Below are 27,286 nucleotides of genomic sequence, written 5' to 3'. Positions count from 1 at the left end.
TGCCAGAGATTGCGTGGGTGTTTGCGCATGCATGGGGATCGGGCTCAGGCACAAATAAACTCAGGGATCTGTGCCAGGTCCTGTAGATATGGCGGAGACTTGTGGTATGTCCACGAATGCAGTAAAGATGGTGGCACTGGAGAAGTGGAGCAAAGGCATGCCCTCTGCTACAACCAAGACAACCCTGGACTCCATTGTCTAAAAGTATGTTTCAGTTTGAAACAGGGATTGGTGTTAGGGATTTTTTTTTTTTTGGGGGGGGGGAGGTATGCAGAGTGAAGTTCCTCTGAGTTTTATGATGTCTGGACAAACATAGAAAATAAGGTCACCCCAATATGGACTCTTCCTAAATACTGGTGATACAAGAACATAAACAAAGGGTAAATTACCCTTTAATTAACTGTAAATAGAAAAAAAATGCAAATTAGACAATAATGATAAAAGAAATGTAACATTTTTTATTTCATAATAAAATAATAATTTAGGAACTCTAAAGGGGTCAAATTAGTAATGTAGGTCACATTCATTACTCTAAATAACTGAAACCAGGTACAGAGTAATAATTGGTAAGAGAACAAAAACTTCTGATAAAATTGTTATCATTAATAAGTAACGCAAAGGCACAGGGTGGATTTAAAAGTCTTTTTTTTTTTCCTTTGAATAAATATATTCTACATTCTCAGCACATCTCAATTAGTTTGCTCAATGTCGCCTGCACCATACGGAGGATCAGATCCCGGATACGGTGAAGGAATTGCTGGGCAGTTCGGCCCTAATCAATAGCTCTTCATCTAATTAATCTCCTCTCTCCCTGATAGACAGATATGGAAGCCAGGCAGGTTGGAGCTCTATCTGATAAAGCTGCTTCGCCCTTTCCTAACCGTCCTTGTGTGTTCGGGAACTTGATGAAAGAATTCATCGATTTAACTCCTTGCGGTCGTAGCATTTCTCCTCCAAGCAAAGCGCTCTGCACTATTTATATACTGCAGATCAATGTCTATGTAAGAGGTTAAAGGACTTCACTGGTACCAAGGCAGATCCGAAAATCCTTGAAAGCTACGTCTATAGCTAAAGGCCATATATATATGCAAAAATAGAAACAGAGGACACTGGATAGTGCAGGTAAAACCACTTTAATGAATTTGAAATAGTAAAAATGCACTTACAATGAAGTGACTTGATTGGGACTAATGTGACCACACCAGGGAAATAACCAACAAAGTAATCCTTTGGTTCAATAATCCATTCCTCCTACAGTTATACATCAAAAAAATTGACTTTTATGATCAGAATTATCAAACAGAAAGTTGAAATCAGGCTGGCAGTGTGAGGGGTTACTCTGTACGCTGACAGGAGAGGGGCTTATAGGATGGTCATCATGGGTATGAACTAGTGTGGGTGATGTTCAGTAGAAAGCCATTGAGAAATCAGGAGGCAGGGCAGTGGGACATGCCACCCTGTTCCTACTATACAACTATAAAGAACAATGAGGTGAGGGGAGTTATGAGTGTGCACAAACCTTTATCCCATATGGAAGAAAAATATATTTGAAATATATTTAAAAAATATTCTTCCCATATATATTGACATATATTTGAAATAATACAATTTTGGCCATATTCAATATATTTCAAAATATATTTCAATTAAAAAAAATAAAAATAAATAAATAAATATATATATATATATATACTGCATGTTGAAATGCGTTTTGTATATATTTCAGAATATATGAAAAATATTTTTAAAAATATATTTTTTAAAATATATTCTTCAGATTGTTTTTACATATAAAAGAGTAATTTCAGCGTATATTTTTACCAATATTTGTAAATGCATTCCAAAAATGTAGATTTGTATTTTAAAGACATACAGTATATTTGAAAATGTATTTTTTAAAATATTTTTCATATACTTTGTAATTAAAACACATTTCAACATACATTATATATATATATATATATATATATATATATATATATATATATATACAGTCATGGCCGAAATTGTTGGCACCCTTGATATTTTTCCTGAAAATCAAGTATTTCACACAAAAAAGGTATTGCATTAACACATGTTTTGCTATACACATGTTTATTCCCTTTGTATGTATTGGAACAAATATAAAACAGAGGCAGAAAAGCAAATATGACATAATGTCACACAAAACCCCAAAAATGGGCTGGACAAAAGTATTGGCACCCTTAACTTAATATTTGGTTGCACACCCTTTGGAAAACATAACTGAAATCAGTCGCTTCCTATAACCATCAATAAGCTTCTGACACCTCTCACCCGGAATTTTGGACCACTCTTCCTTTGCAAACAGCTCCAGGTCTCTCTTATTGGAAGGACACCTTTTCCCAACAGCAATTTTAAGATCTCTCCACAGGTGTTCAATGGGATTTAGATCTGGGCTCATTGCTGGCCACTTCAGAACTCTCCAGCGCTTCTTTGCCATCCATTTCTGAGTGCTTTTTGACGTATGTTTGGGGTCATTGTCCTGCTGGAAGACCCAGGATCTTGGACGCAAACCCAGCTTTCTGACACTGGGCCCTACAGTGCGACCCAAAATCCTTTGGTAATCCTCAGATTTCATGATGCCTTGCACACAGTCAAGGCACCCAGTGCCAGAGGCAGCAAAACAACCCCAAAACATCATTGAACCTCCACCATATTTTACCGTAGGTACTGTGTTTTGTTCTTTGTAGGCCTCATTCCGTTTTCGGTAAACAGTAGAATGATGTGCTTTACCGAAAAGCTCTATCTTGGTCTCATCTGTCCACAAGACGTTTTCCCAGAAGGCTTTTGGCTTACTCAAGTACATTTTGGCAAACTGTAGTCTTGCTTTTTTATGTCTCTGTGTCAGCAGTGGGGTCCTCCTGGGTCTCCTGCCATAGCGTTTCATTTCATTTAAATGTCGACGGATAGTTCGCGCTGACACTGATGCTCCCTGAGCCTGCAGGACAGCTTGAATGTCTTTGGAACATGTTTGGGGCTGCTTATCCACCATCCGGACTATTCTGCGTTGCAATCTTTCATCAATTTTCCTCATCCGTCCACGACCAGGGAGATTAGCTACAGTGCCATGGGTTGCAAACTTCTTGATAATGTTGCGCACTGTGGACAAAGACAAATCTAGTTCTCTGGAGATGGACTTGTAACCTTGAGATTGTTGATATTTTGCCACAATTTTGGTTCTCAGGTCCTCAGACAGTTCTCGTCTCCTCTTTCTGTTGTCCATGCTTAGTGTGGCACAGACAGACACACAATGCAAAGGTTAAGTGAACGTCTCTCCTTTTTATCTGCTTTCAGGTGTGATTTCTATATTGCCCACACCTGTTACTTGCCCCAGGTGAGTTTACAGGAGCATCACATGCTTGTAACATTCTTATTTATCCGCAGTTGTGAAAGGGTGCCAATACTTTTGTCCAGCCCATTTTTGGAGGTTTGTGTGACATTATGTCGAATTTGCTTTCTTTCCTCCCTTTTTTTGTTTTGTCCCAATACACACAAAGGGAATAAACATGTGTATAGCAAAACATGTGTTAATGCAATACGTTTCGTGAGAAATACATGATTTCCTGGAGAAATATCAAGGGTGCCAACAATTTCGGCCATGACTGTATATAAATATTGAAATATATTGAATATGGCCAAAATTGTAGTATTTCAAATATATGTCCATATATTTGGGAAGAATATTTTTGAAATATATTTCAAATATATTTTTCTTCCATGTGGGTATGGTAGGTGGAATAGTTCCAGTATGTATGTTCCAACTGTGTAATCAACTGGAACTCAGCCAAAAGTCCCTGGTTCCTTCCCCCTATTCTTTCTTTCAACTTCCATCCACTACCCTTGTTTTCCTTCCTTCCCTCTTCCCTTCATTCCTGGTATAAAGCACTGCCATGAAAAAAGCACCATCACCTAGAATTCTACAGGAGGGCCCCTGGTGATCTTGGGTCAGAGTTCCTTATCAACCTCTTCATAACAAGGGGCTGCTGATACATAGTCACCCAGACTAAATTCAGTAGTATCAGTATGTAGGCAGGCGCAGTCTATATTCTCCACTGCAGGTGGCATTTGACCGCAGCGGCAGTGCAGATGGGGAAGGAAGTTGGGTGAAATTTGGTTCCTCTATGATTTCTTCGATCACAAGAAGTCTTTTTAAGACCTTGTCTCCCAGGTTCGGTGCGCTTTATGTGAGTGGCCAGGTTAGGGACAGGTTCCCTGTCTGTTAGGGACAGTGGAAGCGATAGGGAAAGGTTCCGGTGGAGTAGGGAGAGTGTAGGGCCTATGTCCACCTCATCAGGAAGCTTCACTTTTGGGACTGATCCGGCCAGGTCACACTTTGCTCCCCATACCAGACGCTGTCGGCATCACAGAGTCTTCTCTCTGCTGTCTATCCACTGCTAAGTTGTAAGTGGCACGGACAGGTGAGTTTCCCTCTGGCCCGGTTTGTACTGTTATGTTGCTGTTCCAATACAACGTTCTTTGAAAAACGAGACTCTGAGAGTTTACTGCCTGCCACACCGCGCTGCCACTACTTAAAAAGTAAGCCGGTCAACTTGACAATAATGTTATCACTAATTTGTTCATTATAAATCATTTTTAGCTGTTTTTTAAAGCAGTAGTTAAGTCTTCTATCCTTTCTTCTATTTAGGACCACCCAGGTGGGTTATGCCATAATGTGCTAGTATGCACAGCATGTTAGCGCATTATATCTGGTCTCCCACAGTACACAGAACATGAAAATGCAATTATTTTAGTAAATATAAACTGCTAAATCATCTCATCAGCAGTATATAGCAGTCTTGTGACTTCTGTCAGTGCCTGGCCGAGCACTGGTTAATCTTGTAGGTGGAGTTTTCATTCTCCTTCAACTGTCCTATGAGGCTGCATGACCCCTGGTCCTCTGTCTGGACAGTGCTGATTTGCCCTGTGCCGTTCACATGTACCCCCCCCCCCCAAAAAAAAAAGCTGTCTAGCAACACACACAAAACTGAGCATGTGCAGAGTATCTCCTAGGGCTCTGAACTATCAACAGATGGACTGGGAACTGTGGAATAAAGGGAGGATCAGAGAAGACAGGATCAAAAAGCGACTGATTTTACTGTTGAGGGTTTAGTAACACTTTAAGCTGGGTGAGTTCCTGGAGCTCTCTTCTCTTGCTCCTCTCCTCCTCTGCCCCAGAGACAGAGCCCCCAGCACAGGGGGTCCCTTCCATACAACTGGACTCTGAACTCTGCTGCCAGACTGCCAGGCTTCAGAACAGGGGCGGACTGACCATTTGGAAACTCTGGCACTGCCCGAGGGCCCAGGGTCAGTAGGGGGCCCCATGAGATGCCCCTGGTACCTTTTTCATAGGCTTTTTTGAGTTTAGGCAAGGACACAGGGGCCCCATGATCCCCAATTGCCCGGGTGCCCCATGAGTTGTCAGTCCGCCCCTGCTTCAGAATATTTATGGGCTGCTTCCCCACCTTCTAGTTCTGCTTTCCTAGGGACTGGTGGAAGTTCCATAAATATTCAGGCTGCAGCCTCTGTCCCTCCACCCACTATGTTCTGGAAGTTTCCCGTGAGTTCCAGAAGACAGGGGGAGGTAACAGAGTCACAGCCTGTGAAGCACTGCACAGCCTCCTAAATAAAATGAACCCCTGCCTACAGAGGAGGCAATTAAATATACCTAACAACTAGCAAACTAGAAGGAAGCTACATTATGTATTTATTTTTTAATACTGCACTTCTATATGACATTATGTAGGATTTCAATAAAGAATTTACATCACTTTTCTGGTAGCAGTTCCCTTTAAAACTGCTCTTAATTCAGGCAAGCATTTGCACTAGTATAAGTAATATTACCAACCCGAGGGACAAATTCAGGTAGATATTACTACCGCCATGCTAATAACCTGTCCCTAAGGCAGCGAGAAATTCTTAATTTACAGACTGCGGACATTGGAGGATTAAAAAACGGCCTCAATTTTCTACCCACTGGTCATGAGTCCACAGACATTATTCAGATCAGCTTCCTGTAAGAAATTCACAATTACATCTATATAATGGCCAATATTCAGACGCAGCAGATCATCACCAGGCAGGAAGCTATCCTCGGTTATAATCTACCTCTTTTCCCATCTCGCCTCTGTGTTGTACTGAGAATAACAATAATCTGCTTCCTCAGCACAGGATCAAAGCGCTTGATGAATGGCGCAGCAACGTGGCGATCAGTAGAACATCTTCGCACTGTGCCCAGTCTGCACTCTAATTGCTTGACAATCAATACATTTCCCGTAAATCTTAGCTCCTGACGGTATACTTGTAATGCACTGGGTATGGAAAGTCCCCTAAACAACCAGCATGGCGGAAAAATGCCGAGCTAGCGGCGTGACAACTAATTGCAAGGAGTAATACCTTCCACAATGACCTGCGAGGCCTCTTCAATAACGCAGGACATGAATTAACTTTTGGCATTGCCACAGGGATATCTTGGCAAGGCTGAGGTCCGTGAATATTACTTTGTGGCAAGAACAAACGCAAATGGCTTTTAGGCAGGAGGATCTCTACATGAATCATGGCTGAAGTTTTGAGTAGGTGCATTTCTGCTGCAAAACAATACAAGCGGTTTATTGATTGCCATATATCAGCCTTGACAGCGGACAATTATTGAAGATTTAAATCCTACGAAGAGAGCTTTAAATGTAATGTGCATTTATGAAAACAGTTTAGCAAACTCTTTTAATATCTCACGCCGGCGATTATTGACTCAGGCTGTCAGGTTTGTTTATCCATTGTAAGTGCTCCTGTTTGTGGAAATTAAATGGACAGATTGGCACTTCCCAAAAATAAATAATGAATGAAATGAAAGACACAAGATGGATGGTCATTACTGCGGCTTGCAGTGTCACTGAAGGAAAACTTTGATGAATGGGAATCATCTGTCAAAGCTTCTTGTATGATTATCCAGACAGAAACAGTAATTAATAAGGAGCTTACTTTTGTAGCTTTTCCTTAGATATTTGTTTCCAGAGAAAATGAAGTAACACAGAGAAATCAGAAAATACAAGAGCCAGAAGGAAAAGGAAGAGGAAGCTTTTCTCATGCATGTTTCAGTTTGGTGGGTACACTGGGTCAAGGGCAGGTGTCTACAAACTGAACATTGCTTGGAGGAACCAGTCAGTTCTTAGCCTCTGAGAGTGACCTCCAGTTTCCTCCAGAAAGGAAGGGCAGGAAAGAGAGGGGAAGACAGAATAGAGAGGAGATGGGACAGAAGAGTGGAGAGGAGAGAGAAGAAGAAGAGGTATGGAGGGTAAGTGTTTTGCTGGGTACCACCTAGCGTGCATGTGATGGACAGGGCTCTAGGTAAGTGGGGAAGTTTCTAGTATAGGTCAAGAAGTAAAGGGGACTTATTTTGCTCTGGATATGGTGGTTCTAGCTGAGATGGGATTCTCATATGACCTCATTAGTAGAATATGTTTTATGTTTTTTTTATACTTGGTTTTGGGGCACCTCCTCTTCTCTACTAAAACAGGGCAACAGGACACAGAATGAAAGCCACTTGAACCCCTAATGAAAGAGAGCCTGTATTACCTTGGGTAGAGAGGAGACAGGCCATTTCATGTGGCCCTCTCGCCTATCCTGCAGCTGCAGCACCCCCCTTGTCTTCACCCCCATCTTGTCTCAGCAGTTGACAACAAAGAGGACAGAGCTAGATCCTGTGCCTCTCCGCGCAGCTGCAGCAGCCCCTCATCTCTGCCTTCCCTGGTCACAGCATTCAACAGACTCTGGCAGCTGACTCTTGCCCCCTCCTTTGGCCCTCCTCCAGACTCTGCACTTTCTGCTTCTCAGCACTGCCCCCAACTTCTTTGCAGCAGCAGCACAAGATAAGGGGGATGCAGTGTGATGTAAGGGGGGATGAGGGACTCTTGAAATCTGATAAGGGGGGCTCTTGACATCTGATGTAAGGTAAGGGGGCTGTTCTGGAAATCTAGTCTTACACATACAACCAGCCCTTTGAGGGCAACCAAAATGTTGATGCAGCCCACAATAAAATGGAGTTTGACACCCCTAGAATAATGGGAGAAAGGAGAGAGAAGAGAGAATACAAGATGGAAGAAGGGGGAGAGAAAGTGGAGGGAGAAAAAGGAGAGAGGGGAGAGAGAAGATAGATGATAGGAGAGGAGAGAGACGATAGAGGGGGGAAAGAGAAATAACAGGGGGAGGAGAGGGAGAGGAAAGAGGGGTAAAATGGGGAGAAAAAAAAAAGAGAAGAGAAGGTAAATTGGAGGACAGAGGGGAGGAGAGAAGTCAGGAGTCAACAGAGAAAGAGAAGAGGGGAAGAAGACAGGAGAGAGAAGATAGGAGTGGGGAGTTGAGGAGAGAGAAGAACGGAGAGGAAATGTGAGAAAAAAGGAAAGTGAAGACATAGTAGAGGAGAGAGGGGAGAGAGGAGATTGGGGAAAGGAAAATGGAAGGATAGTAGAGAGAAGACAAGATACAGGGGAGAGGAGTAGGGAGAAAGAAGGAGATGGGGAAAGTCGAAAGGCACAGGGATGTGAAGAAGGAGAAATTAGGAGGAGAGAAAACAGTTAAACAAAAGGAATAATAAGAGTAGAGAAATGTGAAGATGAGCATAAGAATGGGCAGCAAAAGAAGAAATAAGGAACTTGAGAAAAATGAAAGCCAAGAGAGGTCAATGAGAGGAAAAAAGTAGAGAGAAAAGCAAAAACTGGGAAGCAGAGGAGAGGAGTGCAATGGAAAGGCGTGTAAAGGAAAAGGGAATAGACAACAGAAATGAAAAGAATTGGGGAAGGAAAGAGAAAATAGCCATGGGACCAGTAGAGAGGAGTGGAAAGGAAGGAAAAAGACCAAAAAAAAACAGAGAAAAGAGGGACGATAATACATTAAGACAATTTCTTGGTTCTGGCACTCACCTGGTACGGTCCCCTCTTTCACCAAGTTCTAGATAATGGGCGACCTCATCTGGAGTGAGCACATGATCATCACTGACTGACAAGGAAACAGGCGTGGTATGACTGAAATGTAAAGTGTCTGGCGGAGTCTTTTTTTTAGCCGCATTAGCTGGTTTGTGGTAAGTGTCTTGTGGCTTAGAATAAGAGGGACAGCCAGGGATCCTGAAAGAAGCATAGGGAGACTATGTGAGCTCCATAGATATCATACCTGGACAGACGATGTGAATAGCATCCTTGCTTTATGACAACTAGAGATAATCTCGGTTAGCCTAACAATTCATGACAAAATAAGTTTTAGTCTGACTTAATAGTTTCCCTACTCTAATAACTTCACTTTGTTTTTGTTGGTGATGTGATATATTGAAAAAGAAGAATTTTTAAATTTTTTACAGTTTCCAGTAAAATATAGGAAGTATGGAATAACTGAACATTTTTACTATAGGATGTCCTTTAACGGGCTCTTTGGGTTCCAGACATATCCACACAGAATAGGAACCAACTTACATTTTAGAGAAGAGAGACAGCAGCGCCACTCTAAGTGTAGACGGTTAAAATCAGGCAGATTTAATGGTAAACTTGCACTCACATAGGTAGGTAACAGGTAGGTGTGTCAAGTAATAGAGGTCCAGTGGGAGCATCAGGTCACTCTCTGGGTGTTTTCCCGCCGTTACGGTGGTGTCCAGGGCTCGGGGAGTAGCAGAGGGGCACAGGGAAGCTCGTCGGCCTGATGAAGGAGTGAGCATGCTCCAAACGCGCGACATCTTGGAAATCCAGTCCATGCAGTGACATCATCCCTGTGAGCCTCCCTGCGACCCTCTTCTACTCCCTGAGCCCTGGACACCACCAGAGCAGCAGAAAAACACCCAGAACGTGGCCAATGGACCTGATGCTCCCACTGGACCTCCATTACTTGACATGCCTACCTGTTACCTACCTATGTGAGTGCAATTTTACCATTAAATCTGCCTGATTTTAACCGTCTACACTTAGAGTGGCACTGCTGTCTCTTTTCTCTACCTGCATTAGGAGTATCTACAAGCTCTTACAGCCAGCTGCCTCCTCAGACAAGTCCATACTACTATAAGCCCCCCACTACAGATGGACTTGGACACCACCTCCACATGGACCTTCTACTAACCCCCATTGCTGATGGTCCATCCCTAAAATGCACACAGGGTAGATGCGTCTTAGCTCTCCCTCCCCCCACTAACTTACATTTTATCCTGGGTCTCTGGAGCTGACTCTTCATCTGGTGGAGGGACAGGGGGTGGTGGAAGAGCCGGTGTGTATGGTAGAAAGTCCATGACTTTGAAAGAAGTTGTGTACTGGAGAATTTTAGGAGAACTCAAAGTCTTCATAACTTTAGCGTATTCCACTGAGAATGAGATACAGAAGACCAATATGTGAGGATGGGCAGAAAGTAATGAAAAGAGATATTACAACTAACCGCACTGAGTGTGGCAGTAATGCAGTTATAATCAACTTACCTTTTCCTGTTGGGACTCCATCTAAACTCTTCACACTGGGCACGCTGCCACTTTGGTTAGCCGTCTGACCAAATGGGGACAGAGGAGCACTATTCACATGATGAAGCTCTGTGTAAGATATAAGATTCCCTGACAATGAAATCTTAAACATTATCTGAAGGAGATGATCTGGATGACAAAGAGAGGGTGTGAACATCCCCATCAGTAAACAGACAGCAATAAAGCTGGCCATGGATGGATCGAAATTTTGGAAATTTGGCTGAACAGCAGGAACCGGTCAATTTTAACCCATCTATGGCTGATCCTGTTTGAGAGAAGATGACCTAATGATCGATTCCTCTCTAAACAGGACTGCTGGTAAATTTTTATTCAGTCAGCTGCAGTGCTAATCAGTGTATTCTATTACTGACAGTCCCACCATCAGAATACATTAGCTCAACAGGGAGGATTCCCGCATCCACGTTGTACATGTGGATGGGGGAATCGGCGCCATTTTTTTTTTCATCAGCCCTCTGATCAATGTATGACCAGCTTTAAACAACCACAGAGGTTCTAATCCATCCACACTCCATCAAAAACTTATTTAGCTTTATGATGACTTAAAGGGAGAATTCCAGGAAAGGAATTAAACGAATAAACCAGTAAAAAAAACACATAAAAGACAACTTTTTTTGCAAAATCTGGTGCCAACCTCCCTACCCCTGCAATATTTCTATTCTGCCAATAGGTTTTGCTAGTCTTCTGGGTTGAAGTTACATTTAACCCACTTCCTCTGAGCCCAGACTGTCATGGACCCATACCCAGGGGTGTGCTGTCATGCTGGCCTTGGCTCACAAAACTACTGCACTGAATGGCGCTCACACATAGTGCAGGAGTAGGGACTACCCATCACCGGAGGAGAAGACCTTTTTTAAAAAGGCAGAGTTCCAAATTAACAAAGAGATGACCCTCCATAGCTGGCTTCCCATTATTGTGTTTATTTCACACAATAAAAATCCTCTGGGGAACATCCCCCGTTGGCTACAATTGGTAATGTTGGGTAGAACTGGAAATTGTGGTAGAGACATGTCACGAAAAGGGTCCATGAGAGAAATAAAGAGAAAACGTGATCTGCGTAAAATGGAAAAGACACCTTTGGGGAGATTTCTCTTATTTTAACACCAGTCAATGCAATCGTCAGTCACGGCAGCTGTTTTACCTCTTTTGCAGTTCTGGCTCCAGGGTTCTTTTAGGGCCATGCTGGGTGGTACGGGGAGAACCGGCTTGCGTGGTATTCTGTTTCTGGATCCACCATGTGTCAGGTTGCTAGCACTGCCAGGATTAGAACAACGCGGGAACAAGCTGTGGTCAAGCACACCTGGGGACGTGGCTGATTTTGCCCTGATCCCCATTCCAGGCAGTCTGGTGGGTAAAGGGCACTGGAAGGTCGTCATTTCCTTTCCAGGGAGATCCACATATAAAGCTCCATACATGCTTCCAGTATCAGGCACCAGTGGGATTATTTGGCTGCGACTGGTCTCACTTTTGCGCTCAATCGAAATTGCTGCAAAGGAAAAATAAAGTCACTATGAGAGCAAGTCAGCGGATTTAGGATTTAGACAAAACAGATCTAGGCAGCAGGAAAATTACACATTTTCTTCTAAAAGGCCATACTGAAGCGTATTAATAGCTAGAACATATTTTTGTTCCTATATAGGGTAGGGCATTCTTGAAAGTTTTTTTTGCTGTCTGTGCCCCCAGATTCACCCTCTCTATTTGTCCTATCAGTGTCATTGAGACGGAAAAGTGATAGGAAAGCAAAACTTTTCCATTTGCCACCAAACAGCTAAAGACGAGAAATCTTCCAATGAGGACACCAGTTCCTCTGACAACTATCTAGAAGAGGATTTCCCTTACTATGGAGAGACTTCCTTTCACATCCTGTTGAGTCTCTGGGACAGGAAGTGAAGGGAAATCTCCCCAGTAGGACATGACAGGGGTTTTTAGAACAAAAAAAGGCCTTTGGCTAAGTTCTGTTTTTTTTTAACTTTACAGATACAGTTTGTAATTTTTTTTTTCCTGCCTGTGCTAGGTATTTGGCTTCTCTACACCCACTGGCACTTTAGGGATTGCTTGGGAGGACTCCCTTTATGGCTTGGCTAGGAGATTAAAGTGAGTCCTTACTTTATAAAACAACCCATCCAGTTTAAAATAGAAATGAAAAGCAAAATATTTGTGTGTATGTATAACAACAAAAAATCATAAACACTTTTTTTTCTTTTCTTTTTAATAAATGATCATATAATCTGTTGCATAAGATGCTTAGAGAGCTAGGGGTGGAGAAGCAGCAGTACACTGATCTTCCCAGTGAATGGCTGTGCAAAAGGGGTGTTTCAGCACAAGTCTGACAACTGGAGGACAGGCAGATTAAGCTCCCAGCACAGCCAGAAAACTGACTACACTGACATGGATGTGCTCTCATGCCTAGCGTGCTCATTTTGAAATAGGAAAGCAGAGGGACTGGCAGGAACACAATGTATTTCACATTAAGGAAGCAATACAAAGAAAACAGGATCCTTTTAAACACAATTAAATAGTACAAAAGGTAATAAAAAACAATAGAATGTACACCTCATCTCAGCTTTATCCTAATGCAGATATCCTCTTTCTGACAAAATCCCCAAAATGAGAAATGTGTCAAGACACAACTGTGAAGTTGACAGTAATCCAAAATAACAGAGAATTTAGTAATGCACAAAAGCAGTTCAATTTGATCAGCACAGTAAAGTTCATTTTAAGCACACACAGAGATCTAGATTCAGAGTACTCACCACCTATATAACCAATCCCAGGAAAACGTATCTTCCTTATCCCCAAAGTAGTTGGGTAAAACATGTCAAAATGAAGCCTTTTTTGTTGACTCCAGTCCTATCCCACAAATCAGGTGATTCCATTTCTCTGACCTATCTCCCACTGTCTTTCTCAAAGGGTTCTGGAGGATAGTGGGCTGAGAGAGGCAAATCAGCAACTGAATATTTATGCAGCCCTAGCCAATCCCTGGGGGGTGCCCAGATGATTGCTGGGAGGGAGCATATATAGCATGGGGCTTGGAACAGAAATGTTCTTGTCCAAGAAGAGGAGATCCCAAACTGAAGGACTGCTGCCCTTCTGGGCGGACCTATCATGCGTCCACTGCTCATTAAAGCAAACAAGAGATCCCTGTGTTCAAATCCCAACAGCTAGTGCATGCATTTATCCATCAGGTGCTAAAGGGGTGTAACCACATATTAACACTAGAAATTCTGAAGGACCCTCTGCACAGAGGGTCCTTCAGAATTTCCACTGTTCATTAAAGGTCCCGGCTATGCTAGCTGGGGGACCTATTCTACGGAAATTTGCTGGAGATGACTAAGGGACTTTCTTTTTGGGGATCTGGTCTGAAGAATTCACAGGAGAGGTGTCTGTAAGATATTGGAATGAATATCCAAGGACATTAGTGAGTACAGACCGGTGTGATAGATCCCAGTGACGATGTGCTGCTTCTATCCCTCTTGTACTAGAATTAGTGTTACCTAAAGTGGACATTGTGCTTGGTGTCTCAGTATAGCTCAGCCCAATATTTGCTGCTGCAAGGACTGTGCTCAGATTCTTAGGAGGAAGATTAGTGTCCTCAAGTTACTGCCTAAAGTTGCTGGAGTATCCCACAGTTACCCTTCGCCTATCCAAGTTCAAGTTCTGCAATAAAGCATCGGAAAAACATACCCCAAGACTGATTACTGAGCCAAAAGAATGGCTGTGACCATGTGCCTGGCTGCAGGTGCATCTACTGGGAAAGAACCTAGCTACCTAAACAGCGGGCTCCTAAGGGGGTGAGTGCTACATATACAGTATACACATGGGATGCTCTATTATCTCTATGTTGCCAAAAGAGCAAGCTATTATTTCCACTTAATAGAGACTACAGCCAGCACTTATTACCACCTAATTTATCCAAAGCAATAAAACCTTGACAGTGGTTCTGACTCTCACTCTATTGAAGGTGAAAAAAATTACCTGGAGTTGGCCTTTAACAACTATACTCTCAAATGTAAACTATGCTCAGTCCTGCAGCTTGTTAGACACCCCTGGCTTCATTAATAATTATATAATAAGATGACAAAATAATAATATAATATGACAAATTATCAAATTGCCACCCTGCCATTACACACTGCTAAAATGTCTATGACTTCTCCTACCACAGTTACTAAACTGCATAAAGATTGAAATGAGACCTAAACGTAAACCTTCTGGAATTATTCCAAAGAGTGACGCCCAGATCGAGGAAATGTCACATCAATTAAAGGTTTTGCAGAGCAAGCACTAAATAGCCAATCTGGTTGTAAAAAAAAAAAAAAGGATAATTAACACGTTGGCAGAGAACAGTGAAAATGAATGAGAATAAAAATGAGCTTAAGCAGTGATTTCCATGTCTCATAGAGTGACGTGTCCTTAATATAGAGCCGGTAACTTAGATCTCAGAGCAAAAAGCAGTGCCAACATGCAACACCATGCAATTAGACATCATTCACCCACAGCAGGCGTCTGATGGATAAGAAATACAACAATTATAGACACTATGGATGGTATACTGTTGTCACCCTGTCTATAAGTCACCGTTCTCAAAACAAAAGACAGTTATGACAGGCACTTCTTATGTAAACATTTTAAACAAAGAGGAACCCTTGAAATAACTTTCATGTCTCAGGGAGGCCTTATTATTAATTACTATATCTACAGCTCAGGGTATATTAGTGTATAAAGAAAGTTGACAGATAAGAATAATGAAAAGAATAAGGATTGTTGAATACTTAATACAGTTGACACCCAGGGCTGCCCTATTCAACAATATTATTTTCAGTAACCATAATTAAATAAATATTAAAAATAATAATAGCCAGAAAAGTAAGGCAGACCATGAAAATTGTAGTGTTCCTTTACATTGGGAGTTAATGAAATACCCCTTTACATTATATGTCAATTTAGAAGGATCCCCTTACAGTGGTGGTCATTGGGAAGAATTCCTCTTACACTAGTGGTCAGTGGGAAGAATTACATTGGGTTCATTGGGAAAAATATGTCCCCGCTTTATGTGGTAAAAATATTTTCTCTAATAATTACAGAAATAAAATGAAACAAACAATAATAAAAGACAGAAAATAAATGCATACAATGAAAATTGTAGTGCCACTCTCATTTACAACCCTTTATATTGGGGCATAAGGTGGAAAGTCATTAACGATCAGCAGAACAATGCCTCCTCACATTGGAGTATACAATTGATATTGGTTGTTAGTTGGAAATGCCCCTCCTTATATTTATGGTCAATGGGAGAATGGACCCTTAAAGGACCCTAATGGGAGAAGGGACCCTTAAAGGCCCCTAATGGGAGAAGGGACCCTTAAAGTGGTGGCCATTAGGAAAAATGCCACCCTTAGAGACAACTAAAATCATTGCTGACAATTCCTACTCTGAGAGTAAATAGAAGTTCCACTCATCTCAAGCCATTGTTTTATCCCAGTAACATTGGCCTGAGAACTATGCAGGTACCATTAGGCCACAAGTCAATCCATTACTGCCCAAGGAACCCCTAGCAACCTCTGGAGAACCCATAGGTTTATACAGAACCATAGTTGAGTAATACTGACATACGTTGTACAATTTTACAACAGAAAGACAAATCGGATGATTTTGGTGAATGGCCTGTTGGCACAACTCTGCGGCTCTTACTGGATTTGTGAAAGTCAGAGGTGTCTTTGCTTTCCATCCACATTAACTGGCTGTTCACACTGGTTGTGCTACTGTAGTTTCTTGAACACGATGCCGATTTCCAAGTGTTTGAAAGCCATGGGGAGTCGCTGGTGTCCATTCTGAAATAAATAGGAATAAAGGCGATATTTACAGCAGTCCAAGAGCATTAAATGATTAGCACCAGTAGGAGGGGGTCAGGTAGTGGCTTTATACCTTTTTTTTTTGTATACATGGACTTGTTAGTATACCTGTTAGTCACTTTTCTCTAAGACAGTGTCAACAAAGTGGTGAGGTGTACAAAGGACTAGTATGTCCTCCAATATGGATGTCCAGTGCCATCTTGGCGGTACCTGGGTTTGACTGAACGCAGAGTTCTTGTGAGATTTCAGCTGCTATTTTTGGGTGTAGATGTGCTATAAATAGTATGATCTGTGCCATGGTGGAGCCCTAAACTGAGAAGTGGAAATAGGCACAGTACCCAAATTTCATCAGGGATTGCTTTATCTTGGAACAGGCTGAGACTGAGAGATATCAGGAAGCGGGAAATGCAGCAAACCTTTGTAAAGCCTATCTGCTCAACTTCCAGTCTGAACGGAAGGTTTTACTTCCTGAAGTGGTCTCCCTTCTTGGGAAGCCCAAAGATCTTGGATAGTAAGATGAAAGAAATCATTATAGTTCATTTAAGAAAATCAAAAGTAGAGGGACTTGTCACGTCAGGGAAGCACTCTGTGTGTATATGTGGAAGAGGAACGAGCAAAGACTTGTATCCTCAATGTACAAATGTCAAATTATATCTCTTCAAGGCTGAAAGCAAAGGCATTTATTTCTCACTGCTTTCTGTGGTTTCTTTTATTGTAGTTTTGTGTCATGTTTAGCTCCTGGTAAGATCCTCAGAGCACCCATGTAATACATCCTCCCAAAACATTATGGAAGTTCCAATCCAGGGACAGTGACATGGGCACAACACAGAATTAGATGACAAGAGACTGTAGTCCTATGCCACCTCAATGGATTATACAAAATACAAACCTCTGAGCCTCTTGAATGTCATTGGCAGCTGACCTTTTGACTTTTTGTGGAAAGTTTTGCCCCGTAGACAGACTTAAGGTAGATATAAACCTAGTTATCAAAATCTCATATATTCCTTAGTTTATTAATGTAATGTCAAAAGTCAGTTTAAATTTAAATCCAAAACTTTCAATAAAATAATCCCTGGTGATCCTGCCATGAAGGTCCTTGTTCAGCCACTTCCTGTTCTAGAGTCACAACGCTCTTTTCCTGTCTTGCAATAGGCCGCAGGGGTGGCTGGTTTTGAGACTGTTGCACAGGAGAGGCCTATGCAGGGGCGGACTGACAACTCATGGAGCCCCTGGGCAATAGGGGATCATGGGGCCCCTGTGTCCTTGCCCAAACTCAAAAAAGCCTATGAAAAAGGAACCAGGGGCATCTCATGGGGCCCCCTACTGACTCCGGGCCCTCGGGCAGTGCCCGAGTTTCCAAATGGTCAGTCCCCCCCTGGGCCTATGGCAGCTGGGAATGTGTGTGTGTACACTTGTCAAGCCGACGATCTCCTTTCTGTTAAAAGCGATTCAGATGCCCGGCCACAACCACCAGACAGAGGTGCAGTCACCCCTCCAGAGAGGAAGGAGCGGTGCCGGTGTAGCCGTAACCTATATGGGGTTAACTGATCTTGCAACCCATAATGATCCACAGGATCAGCTTCAGCGGTTTGCAACCTGTAAGGGGTTAACTGTGGCAGCTCTGTGCTAAAGTCGGAGACCGGCGATCAGTGTCTTCGGCCTGAAACCGGCAAATGCGCAGTTGCTTCAGAGGTTACATATCTTCACCGGATACTCATTTTACCACTACACCGGGGGCAGCTGTCACTGTGCCGGGAATCCGGGATCACCCCAATAACAGGCCAGGACCTTCACAGAGCCCAGAAGCTCTGCTGGCATCCTGCTCCTGCACCCCCTGTGATGGTATCACCTGGTGCGGCCCGCACCCCCCTAGGGACACCACTGTCACCAGAGCATGCATCGTCCCTGCACAGTCCTTCTATCGCATATATGTATGCTGGGCTCCAATGTCCCATCCACAAGCCTGGGATGGGCAGGGCTGATGTCACCAGGCAGAGCAGAGGGAGATCAGTGAACATCCTTCGCTGATACTCCTTTTAAAGCAGTAGTAAAGTCAGCTTTGTGATTTGTACCTACAGGTAAGCTTATAATAAATAATAAAATGAATATTGCCTAAACGTGCACCATTTAGGAGATAGTCACTCTTTTGGCAGCTGGTGATGTCACCGGCACATGTGTTCTGAAGGAACAGCATACCCATGCTCTTCCTTCAGAGCGCTGCGCCGTGGCTGTGACCCCCACGTGCATGCGCGGGAATGACATAATTGTGGTTGGCCATTCAAGCTGGTGGAGCCCTCAAATCTGGAAGGAAGACCGGGTGAAGATGGAAGCCCTATCAGTGGTAACAGGGCTTTGCTCTAAGATAAGTATTTCATAATGCGCTAGTATGTGATGCTTACTACTACATCATTCCATTGCCTTACAGGGGATTTTTTTTTTTTTTTTAAATGCAGCGGTTTACAACCACTTTAAAGCCCCAATGGGTCCCCAGGGCAGCACAGTGGCTAAATGGTTAGCACTTCTGCCTGGCAGTACTAGGGTCGTAGGTTCAAATCCCAGCCACAGCACCCCCTGCCTGGAGTTTGCATGTTCTCCCTGTGCCTGCGTGGGTTTCCTCTGGGTACTCCGGTTTCCTCCCACACTCCAAAGACATGCTGGTAGGTTAATTGGATCCTGTCTAAATTGGCTCTTGTATATGAATGTGAGTTAGGGACCTTAGGATTGTACACCCCTTGAGGGTTAGGTACTGATGTGAATGTACAATGTAAAGCACTGCATAAATTGACAGTGCTATATAAGTACCTGAAATAAATAAATGTGCATACACAGGGGCAGACTGACAACTCATGGGGCCCCTGGGCAATAGGGGATCATGGGGCCCCTGTGTCCTTGCTCAAACTCAAAAAAGCCAATGAAAAAGGTACCAGGAGCATCTCATGGGGCCCCCTACTGACTCTGGGCCCTTGGGTAGTGCCCAAGTTTCCAAATGGTCAGTCTGCCCCTGTGCGTACATATGTCAGGTGCGCCTATGTATGAAAGCAGTGCATGTATTAGGAATATGAGCGCAGAGCGAGTGCAATAATTCTAGGGCCATCATCCACTCAAAATTGATGACCTGTGAAGAATTTTAAAGTGACAGAAAGTTTTGGGTACCAATGTTTGTCGCAGTTTCACGGGCACGCAATGTTAAGGTTTGACATGTCTGGTACCTATTTATTTGACACAACGTCTTCTTTTATATTTTACCAAAAATTGGGTGATATATTAGGTTTGTGGGCACAGAGGGAAAAGAAGGGGCAGGATTGGGAGTCAATCAGTGGTGCTGCTGCTCCTTCACCGTCCAATCACAGGCTAGGGATGGAGAAGTGACAGGCTGTATTGCTATTCTGCAGTAGAGGTCCTGCCTGGCTCTGCTGTCTTTTCAGGTTAAGTATATCTCAGGATTTGAAGGACAGAAATATAAATACTTTTGCACCCACAACCGCCCCCATATATAGATTTCAATGGCTTACTTAGCTGTTTGCCTGGAGTTCATTAAAAAAAAAAAAAAAAAAAGCAGAAAGTATTGTTAATCCCCGGAGGCTCAGGTAATGTTTTATTTCAGCACTTAACTATATTTTAGAGCCAGGAAGATGTAAAGTACCGCCGTGGAGAATGTCACACAGTATACGTAGCACTATATCTCCTGAGACAGCAATTTATTGCTGCTTCTGAAGGACAAACGCAAATGAGTCTTATTGAGGTGAGGAATTGCTGAGACGTAACGATATTTTATAGCTGTTAAATGGCGCTGTCACAAACTCATTCCTTAACTTATTTTTTTCCCCTGAAATACGGCCTGTCTTAGAGCGACATGCAAAGCGAATTCGCGGCTGTACAACAGAAAGGCAAATTCTGCCAGAACTCAAACTCTTTCAGCTCCTGAGGCAACTAGTTGGGTAAGTGAATGATTGGAAGAATGCGAAAATCTTGTTATTATTAAAAATATTTTATAGACTGATTTAAAATGAATCTCTAAAATCTCAACATGCTGTCTGATTTTCCTTTCTGCCAGCGGGACTGGAGATATGCGCTATACAGGAATGATACTAATCTGTCTGCATTTGGAGAAGAGCGATCAGAGCATTTCAATGGTTTTCTCTCCCTCTTCCAGTCTGCTCTCTGGAATCTTTGGTGGGCTTGCCAATGCACACTGAGGCCTAGTTATGGGGTCCCAGTCAACAACTTTAAACATTGCACATAAAAACACAGAAAATTCAGGATTTTTAAAGCTTATTTGCAATGTTTTTCTTTCCATAAATGTTTTCTTTATTGACCTGCAATGTGCCTCTGAACTTGCTAGAAAATGTAACTAGTCCAGAAAGAGTCAGTTTCCTAGCACAGCCTCCTCCCTCCTTGCCCTTTTCTCTTCTGGGAGTGTCTAATTACTGTCTGTGCTGGCCCAGCTCCTCCACCCCTCCTTTCACTTCCCTACATAATCTTTATGCAGCTGTCAGGGAGAAGAAGAGAGCAATATTAAAGAGCAGGGGTAGGCAAACACTGACTCTCCAGCTGTTGAAGAACTACTTTTCCCAACATGCCTCTGCCTCTGGGAGTCATGCTTGTGGCTGTCAGTAATGCAATGTTTCATGGCACTTGTATTTTCACAGCAGCTTTAGGACCAAATATTTGCTATAGAGCAGGGGCGGACTGACAACTCATGGGGCCCCCGGGCAATAGGGGATCATAGGGCCCCTGTGTCCTTGCCCAAAGTCAAAAAGGTACCAGGGGCATCTCATGGGGCCCCCTACTGACCCCAGGCCTTCGGGCAGTGCCCGAGTTTCCAAATGGTCAGTCCGCCCCTGCTATAGAGTATCCCTAGAGTGACAGCTCTGAGTTTGCTGGGGCTGCTGACATCACATCCAAGATGGCAGCAACCAGCAGCAGTCGTGAACCTTTTGCATGCCATGTAACAGGTAAATAGTATGCACAGAATACATTAAAAACACATATACTCTTGAAAGAAGATTTTTTTTTTTTTTGAAGAAATTAAAGAAAGAGGCTCTTAAGGCTGCATTCCCATTTGAGCGTTTTGTTGCTTGAAACTCGAAGCTACTGGTTACACAATCTCAGAACCATAACTATATATATATATAACTATACTTGCACTTTGCACTGAATCTGAATCCTTTGCTTTGTCTTCGTGTCAGCTGTTATTAGGGGGACAAATGTGAGGGTCATATTCTGGAAGAATCAGGTAGAAAAATCCATACCTCCTTAGGCCCCATGTATATGGAACACTTCTGAACGATGGAAACTGACTGCTGGAAAATGTAGTTTAAAAAAAGTCTGCTTAGCCGTGTTTGCATAATGCATTATGCGAAATTATGCGTGTTTGCATTTAGAAGCGTTTTTTAAAGATAAGCACAGGAGAACCTCCCAAATGCCCAGAATGCACTGAAAAGTGGTAAATTATTAACTATTTCAAACTGTTTTAGAAAAACACAGAGAGTAGAAGCAGAGACAGCAGTATGTGTTGAGATTAGCTTAGGTGTGAGTTGCTCATTAACATTTCTTTTGTTTCCAAGGGTGGGAAAGGTGTCTGGTTGGAGTGAGTCATTAAGGTCACCTGGCAGGGGGTCCTCATGAGGAATTCAAGGTGTGAATGGTCATTAACATATCTTTTGTTTCCAAGGGTGGGAGAGGTCTGAGTTGTGAACTGGTCATTACAATGTGTGACAAGCTTGGTAGGAACATCCTGTGTTCAGTGTTTTGTCCAGTTGAGTACCTTGAAAACACTTTGCATGCATTTTTCATGATGAAAAAAAGGCTCTGGACAGCATCGGGACCTGGAAGAGTTAAAAAAAATTTTCAAACGCAAACGCTTATAAACACAATTTGCCACGTTTAGCCGCATTTACAAGCGTTTTGCGTTTGAAACACTGATAAAATCAACTGCTGAACGCAAGTTTTCTGCGTTCAAAAAAATGACTGTAAACTCAAATGCCTGTAAACGACTGTAAACGACGACACATAGGAAAACATTAGGGTGAGTTCAGGGGCTGCTGAAAAAAATGCTGAACAGCTCCTAAACGTCAGTTTATCAGATGCAGTGTACATGGAGTCCTTACAGGATCCTTTGCAAACACGAGGTGCACAGACTCCATATTCAGGGAGCCCACTCTTCCCTCTGCTAATACAAAGGATCCACCCTACCCGTGATCAGTTTGGAATGGGTAATCCTTGGTGTCAGTAGAGATAGACACAGTTTGAAATTCTATCATTATAGGATTGCCTAACTGGATGCCAACTGTAGCAGCCCACCAGACTGTAATCGCAGTGCAGAACATAAATGTATGTTGTAAGCAGATCTCAGAAATGTAAAACATTTCTCGGGTCTTACCTATGCTTGATGATAGTATCTTCACTTGCAAATCGATACAGTCCTGTAAAAGATGGGAATTAGGTTGTTACTGTAGAATAAATAGTATGTATAATCACAGTATACTCAATGAATGCTCACCGCTGTGTTTCTTGGAGCTGTAAGGCTTGGAGTGACGCTGACACAGGTAAACCACGGCCACCATTAGCATGATCCAGATGGTGCCACCCACCGTGGCGATAAAAGCCGGATGTCTTATAACCTGCAGGAGGAGATCTAGAGGAATCTGATCATCCCGTGTTTCTTCTTTCCCTTCAGGAGATTCTGCAAGGATAGAGGAGTTAAAAACTAAATTGGCTGGTACTGGGTTTTACAAAACACACCAATTGGACTGATAAATTCATCAAATTCCTTCCCTGCCATTCTGCATCCTATATAATGACTTAGACTGCTTGACGTAAGTTTAAATTGGTCACAACATCCCTTTATATAACAACCATTAACAGTTCAGGAAATAATGCCTGCTACACACAATGAGAAAATCGGACGCAAAAAACGCATTCAGAGCTATTGTCCAATAATCTGGTCGTTAGTACACAGCTTTCGAGAGCCGATCACAACCGTTCATGCAGAAATAAATAACTAAATGTAGAAGCATCCAAAGGGACAAATTCTTAGAATTAATAGAATCGAATGAACAATTTTTGTTTAACCTCCCTGGCGGTATGATTTTTTCTGATTTTTTGTGCTGAAAGCGGTACCATTTTTTTGCATGGAAATATGTAGTTTTTTATTGTAGGCTGTAATTTTTAGGAATAACTCACTGAAATCTGTACAAACAAGAGTCTATTAAACATTCCGGATATGATAAAATTTGAAACACAAAATCATAAATTATAATTTAATAAATAATCATAATAATATAATAATAATAAATTTAATTCAATAATATAATCAAACCAAAAACACTGAAATTTGAAATACAGAGGCAAATTCGCACATCGCTGAGCAAAGTTGCAAAATCGTTTTCAGTGTCTGATGACAAATTTCCCCCACGAATCATTATCACTCAATTCTGCAAGTGGTTCTGATTTACTATCGCTGTTCTAAAACCGCTTTTGACGTAAAGGGACGCTTTTTGGACGCCATGGACTTTTCTAAGTTTCCAGGCAGAAAGAACATTCAAAATGCAGGCAGGGCACAGGACAAAGCAGTAGGGACAAAATGTATGTGAAATGCATTGAAACAGGAATGACAGCAAAAATGACATTTTTAAAAAATTTCGAATTTCCCGCCGGTTCCGGCGCCCATACGTCCCGACATCACAGGGACCGGAACACATCGGCTGGAGGAGATGGCCGGGGACGCTGCAGGGGACACATCGCGGGAGCGAAGGACAAGGTAGGTGCTGCAGGGACCCCCAGAGCAGCGCCGCATGGTAAGCCCGAGTGTAGCTCGGGGTTACCGCTCTTGGTATAGAAATTTTACCCCGAGCTACACTCGGGATTACAGCTAAGGAGGTTAATATAGTATAGTGTTTGTATGATTAAAAATCAAGTGACCAAGACAGTGCATGTTCGGAAACAAAAGAATACATTACAATACAATACATTACATTATTTCCAAAGTTGTACTCTGTCTTACGAGAACTTTCGTAACTTTAGTAACCTGTTCATTTTCGATATGAGACTAGCATGCAAAAAAAAAAAAACAACATACGATCGTTCGTACAATATTCTCATCATGTCTACTAGGGATTACAGTAAACATGTAACACATAACTAGGCAAGTTTTATCAGGAGAGGGTCTATAGTTCAACAAAATTCTATTGAAAGCTGCACCTCACCATCTTGAGGACAATTTCAAATTGAGGATATATACCGCCTTCCACCAAGGGACCGAGCTACTGGTAGAATCAACAACAATACTAATAGAACTTTCCAGTTGTTCCGATTTCTTGTACAATGAATCACTCCCTTTGGCTGTCCAGATGCAAATGCCAAGCAGAGGCTCTTTCTGACTCCGAACTGACAACATGGCTGGCAGCACACTGTGGGATCCAATGCCTGTAAAACGGTATTATTGTAGGGAACACTGCACAAGGCCCCACCTGGGGTCTATCCATCCAGTCATTTGAGTGTTGGAATTTGCAAAGTGCTACTGGTTCTGTTTCTCAGAGCCAACAACCTGCAAAAATAGAAGCACCACACCTCCATATAGGCCCCTGTTTTGTAACAATTCCAATTCTTCCAAAAGACCATCCATCCAGTCAAACTGCAGTGAGAACAACAACCACCCTATCCCAGTATGCTGATCATCCAATGAAGCAGACAGCTTCAACTTTCTTTTGCTGACCTTTCTGGAAAGACCTCCGGGCAGTACCACTGTCCCTACTCCTGTAGTTCCTCCCTACCATTTGACCAGAAATCAATTGGCAACACTTGCTATTCCTACAGTACCACTCCCCCTAGTCATGTAGCCCATCATTATATGTTCTCGGGGATTAGCTTTTCTTTTGAAGCTTCTCTGATCTGTATCTATTGAGGTTTTGTTTCTTTCCATTGTCCAGGATATGACTTTTTGGGACATGATTTGCCTCTGCTGTGCCATCTGTAAACGATTTTTAATGGATCCAGACAGCAGCTCTGTGTTGTATCTTAGGACATAGACATGGCTGCAAAAGCACAAACTTGGAAAAAAAATTATACTGAGTGCTTCCGAAAGATATTATCCATAAGAAGGCTATCAATTCAACAACCTTTTAATTCTTAAGATTGTGTCCATAATACCCAAAAAACTTCTTTTATACATCGGTCACATGATTACAGTTACTGCCTTCTAATCACTCTACTGATGGGTTCCATTGGTGAGGGTCTACATGGCCTTTACTGCATTCCCCATTGCCCTCCCTGCTTATACAGGCTGTGATTGGCTGATGGCTCTGCAGAGCTGGGTGGGAGTTTTTCAGCCTGTATGGACAGGCTTACCATGGTTTCCATTGAAGAAGAAGGGATGCAACCTGATTACACTTCTACAGGTCTGCTTCCATTGTTAGTGTAGTCAGGAAGCTTTGAATTCTCAAAAAGGGTGGGGGGCAGGATCACCAGTACTGAGTGTGACTTCCACTTGCTCAATACATAAAATGAGTCATATTTACTGTTCAGGACAGAAGATTGTTAACTTATAATCTTTATATTTAGGTTTACATAGACTTTAAGAAACCCTGAAAAACACAAAAAAAACCACAGAAGTCATCTTTTCTTGATATCATTCCCCTCTCACCTATAAAGATGTACTTTGGTGGGCTTGGTTTGCCAACACCAACATTATAGATGGCGGCTACTTGAATCTGGTAGGTGACACCCGCAGGTAACATTGCAATCTCTAGGCGCCGGGTTTCTGAGTCTACGGTCCAGTTGGCTTGGTGACGGGTCTCATTTCCGAAGCACCATATCTGAAATACAAGTATAAATCAAATGACCAAATTAATTAATCTGCAACCATGTTATTGTAACAAGACACTTAGCCCGGGTTCACACTTGTGTGGTCTGGTATATCGCATGTGATTCGCACAGGAACCGCACCGCATTCTTGTGCAAATCACATGCGAATTGTGGGAGGTGCGATTGGAGCTGTACATTTTGTATGACTCAAATCGCACCTCATCCATACCAAAAAGATGCAGGACCCTTTTTTGATCCGCACTAGAATCGGATCACATGGGTATTCACACCCATGCAATCCGATTCTGCACATCGTGCCACGTTTTGCGAACCGATTTCGGTGTGTTGTTGATTTAACATACACACCCGCAACGGTTCACATTATTGGGGCGCGATTGTGATGCGGTGCGGAATTCTCAGAGAAAACACTGCGAATTCCGCACCGCATCTGTGAACCAGGGCTCAAGGGGTCAGCTTTTTTTCTTATCTGGTATTAGCCACTCAGATTCCATCTATGGGTAACACAGACTTTCTTTGCTGTAGTAACTAATTCTATTATTGTATTGTACTTTTCCACAGCGCCTACCAGCTACACCTCAACTGAAATCTCTTCAGACAGCCCCAAAATGAAGGACTCCTTTTTACCCCTAGGGTGGGTGGTGGATATGTAGATGTAATCTATTGTGGCAAAAAGATTCTTTAGTAGTATGCTTACATAGATGTAGTCTATTGTGGCAAAAACATTTCACCACACAGCCTCTCCCATTGGTACCCCCATTCTTCCTATGGGCTGTGCACAGGGGCGGACTGACAACTCATGGGGCCCCCGGGCAATAGGGGATCATGGGGCCCCTGTGTCCTTGCCCAAACGCAAAAAAGCCTATGAAAAAGGTACCAGAGGCATCTCATGGGGCCCCATGCTGACCCCAGGCCCTTGGGCAGTGCCCGAGTTTCCAAATGGTCAGTCCGCCCCTGGCTGTGCAGTAACAATTTTGAGGGTGTTCAATGAATCTTTTCTTAATGTCTATATCTTTATAACTGTCCTACTAAAGAACCTCTTTTTGGCTACTTTTTTTAATAGCTCACCCTATGTGCATACTTGTTGATAATGTAT

The 27,286-nt window shown here is 42.6% G+C and overlaps 1 protein-coding gene across 2 annotated transcripts in view; it reads right to left on the bottom strand.

Annotated features, from left to right (window-relative positions):
* The window catches only part of ROBO4 (roundabout guidance receptor 4), a 138,434-nt gene that overhangs the window by 28,397 nt on the left and 82,751 nt on the right, over nt 1–27,286 (bottom strand). For both annotated transcript variants that reach the window (XM_089652128.1, XM_089652129.1), the window contains exons 10-17: nt 26,012–26,183; nt 22,871–23,053; nt 22,751–22,793; nt 16,208–16,347; nt 11,658–12,002; nt 10,460–10,567; nt 10,188–10,347; nt 8,934–9,134 (exon numbers count right to left, since the gene is read on the bottom strand). In XM_089652128.1, coding sequence (XP_089508254.1) covers nt 8,934–9,134; nt 10,188–10,347; nt 10,460–10,567; nt 11,658–12,002; nt 16,208–16,347; nt 22,751–22,793; nt 22,871–23,053; nt 26,012–26,183 — 1,352 coding nt within the window. The remainder of the gene's footprint in view (nt 1–8,933; nt 9,135–10,187; nt 10,348–10,459; nt 10,568–11,657; nt 12,003–16,207; nt 16,348–22,750; nt 22,794–22,870; nt 23,054–26,011; nt 26,184–27,286) is intronic.

Source organism: Staurois parvus, unplaced genomic scaffold (genome assembly GCF_062004578.1).
Source record: "Staurois parvus isolate SC_StPar_1 unplaced genomic scaffold, SC_StPar_1.0 ptg000671l, whole genome shotgun sequence".
Lineage (NCBI taxonomy): Eukaryota > Metazoa > Chordata > Amphibia > Anura > Ranidae > Staurois > Staurois parvus.
Note: the sequence above shows the minus strand (reverse complement) of the source record. Positions and strands in the feature narration are given on the sequence as shown.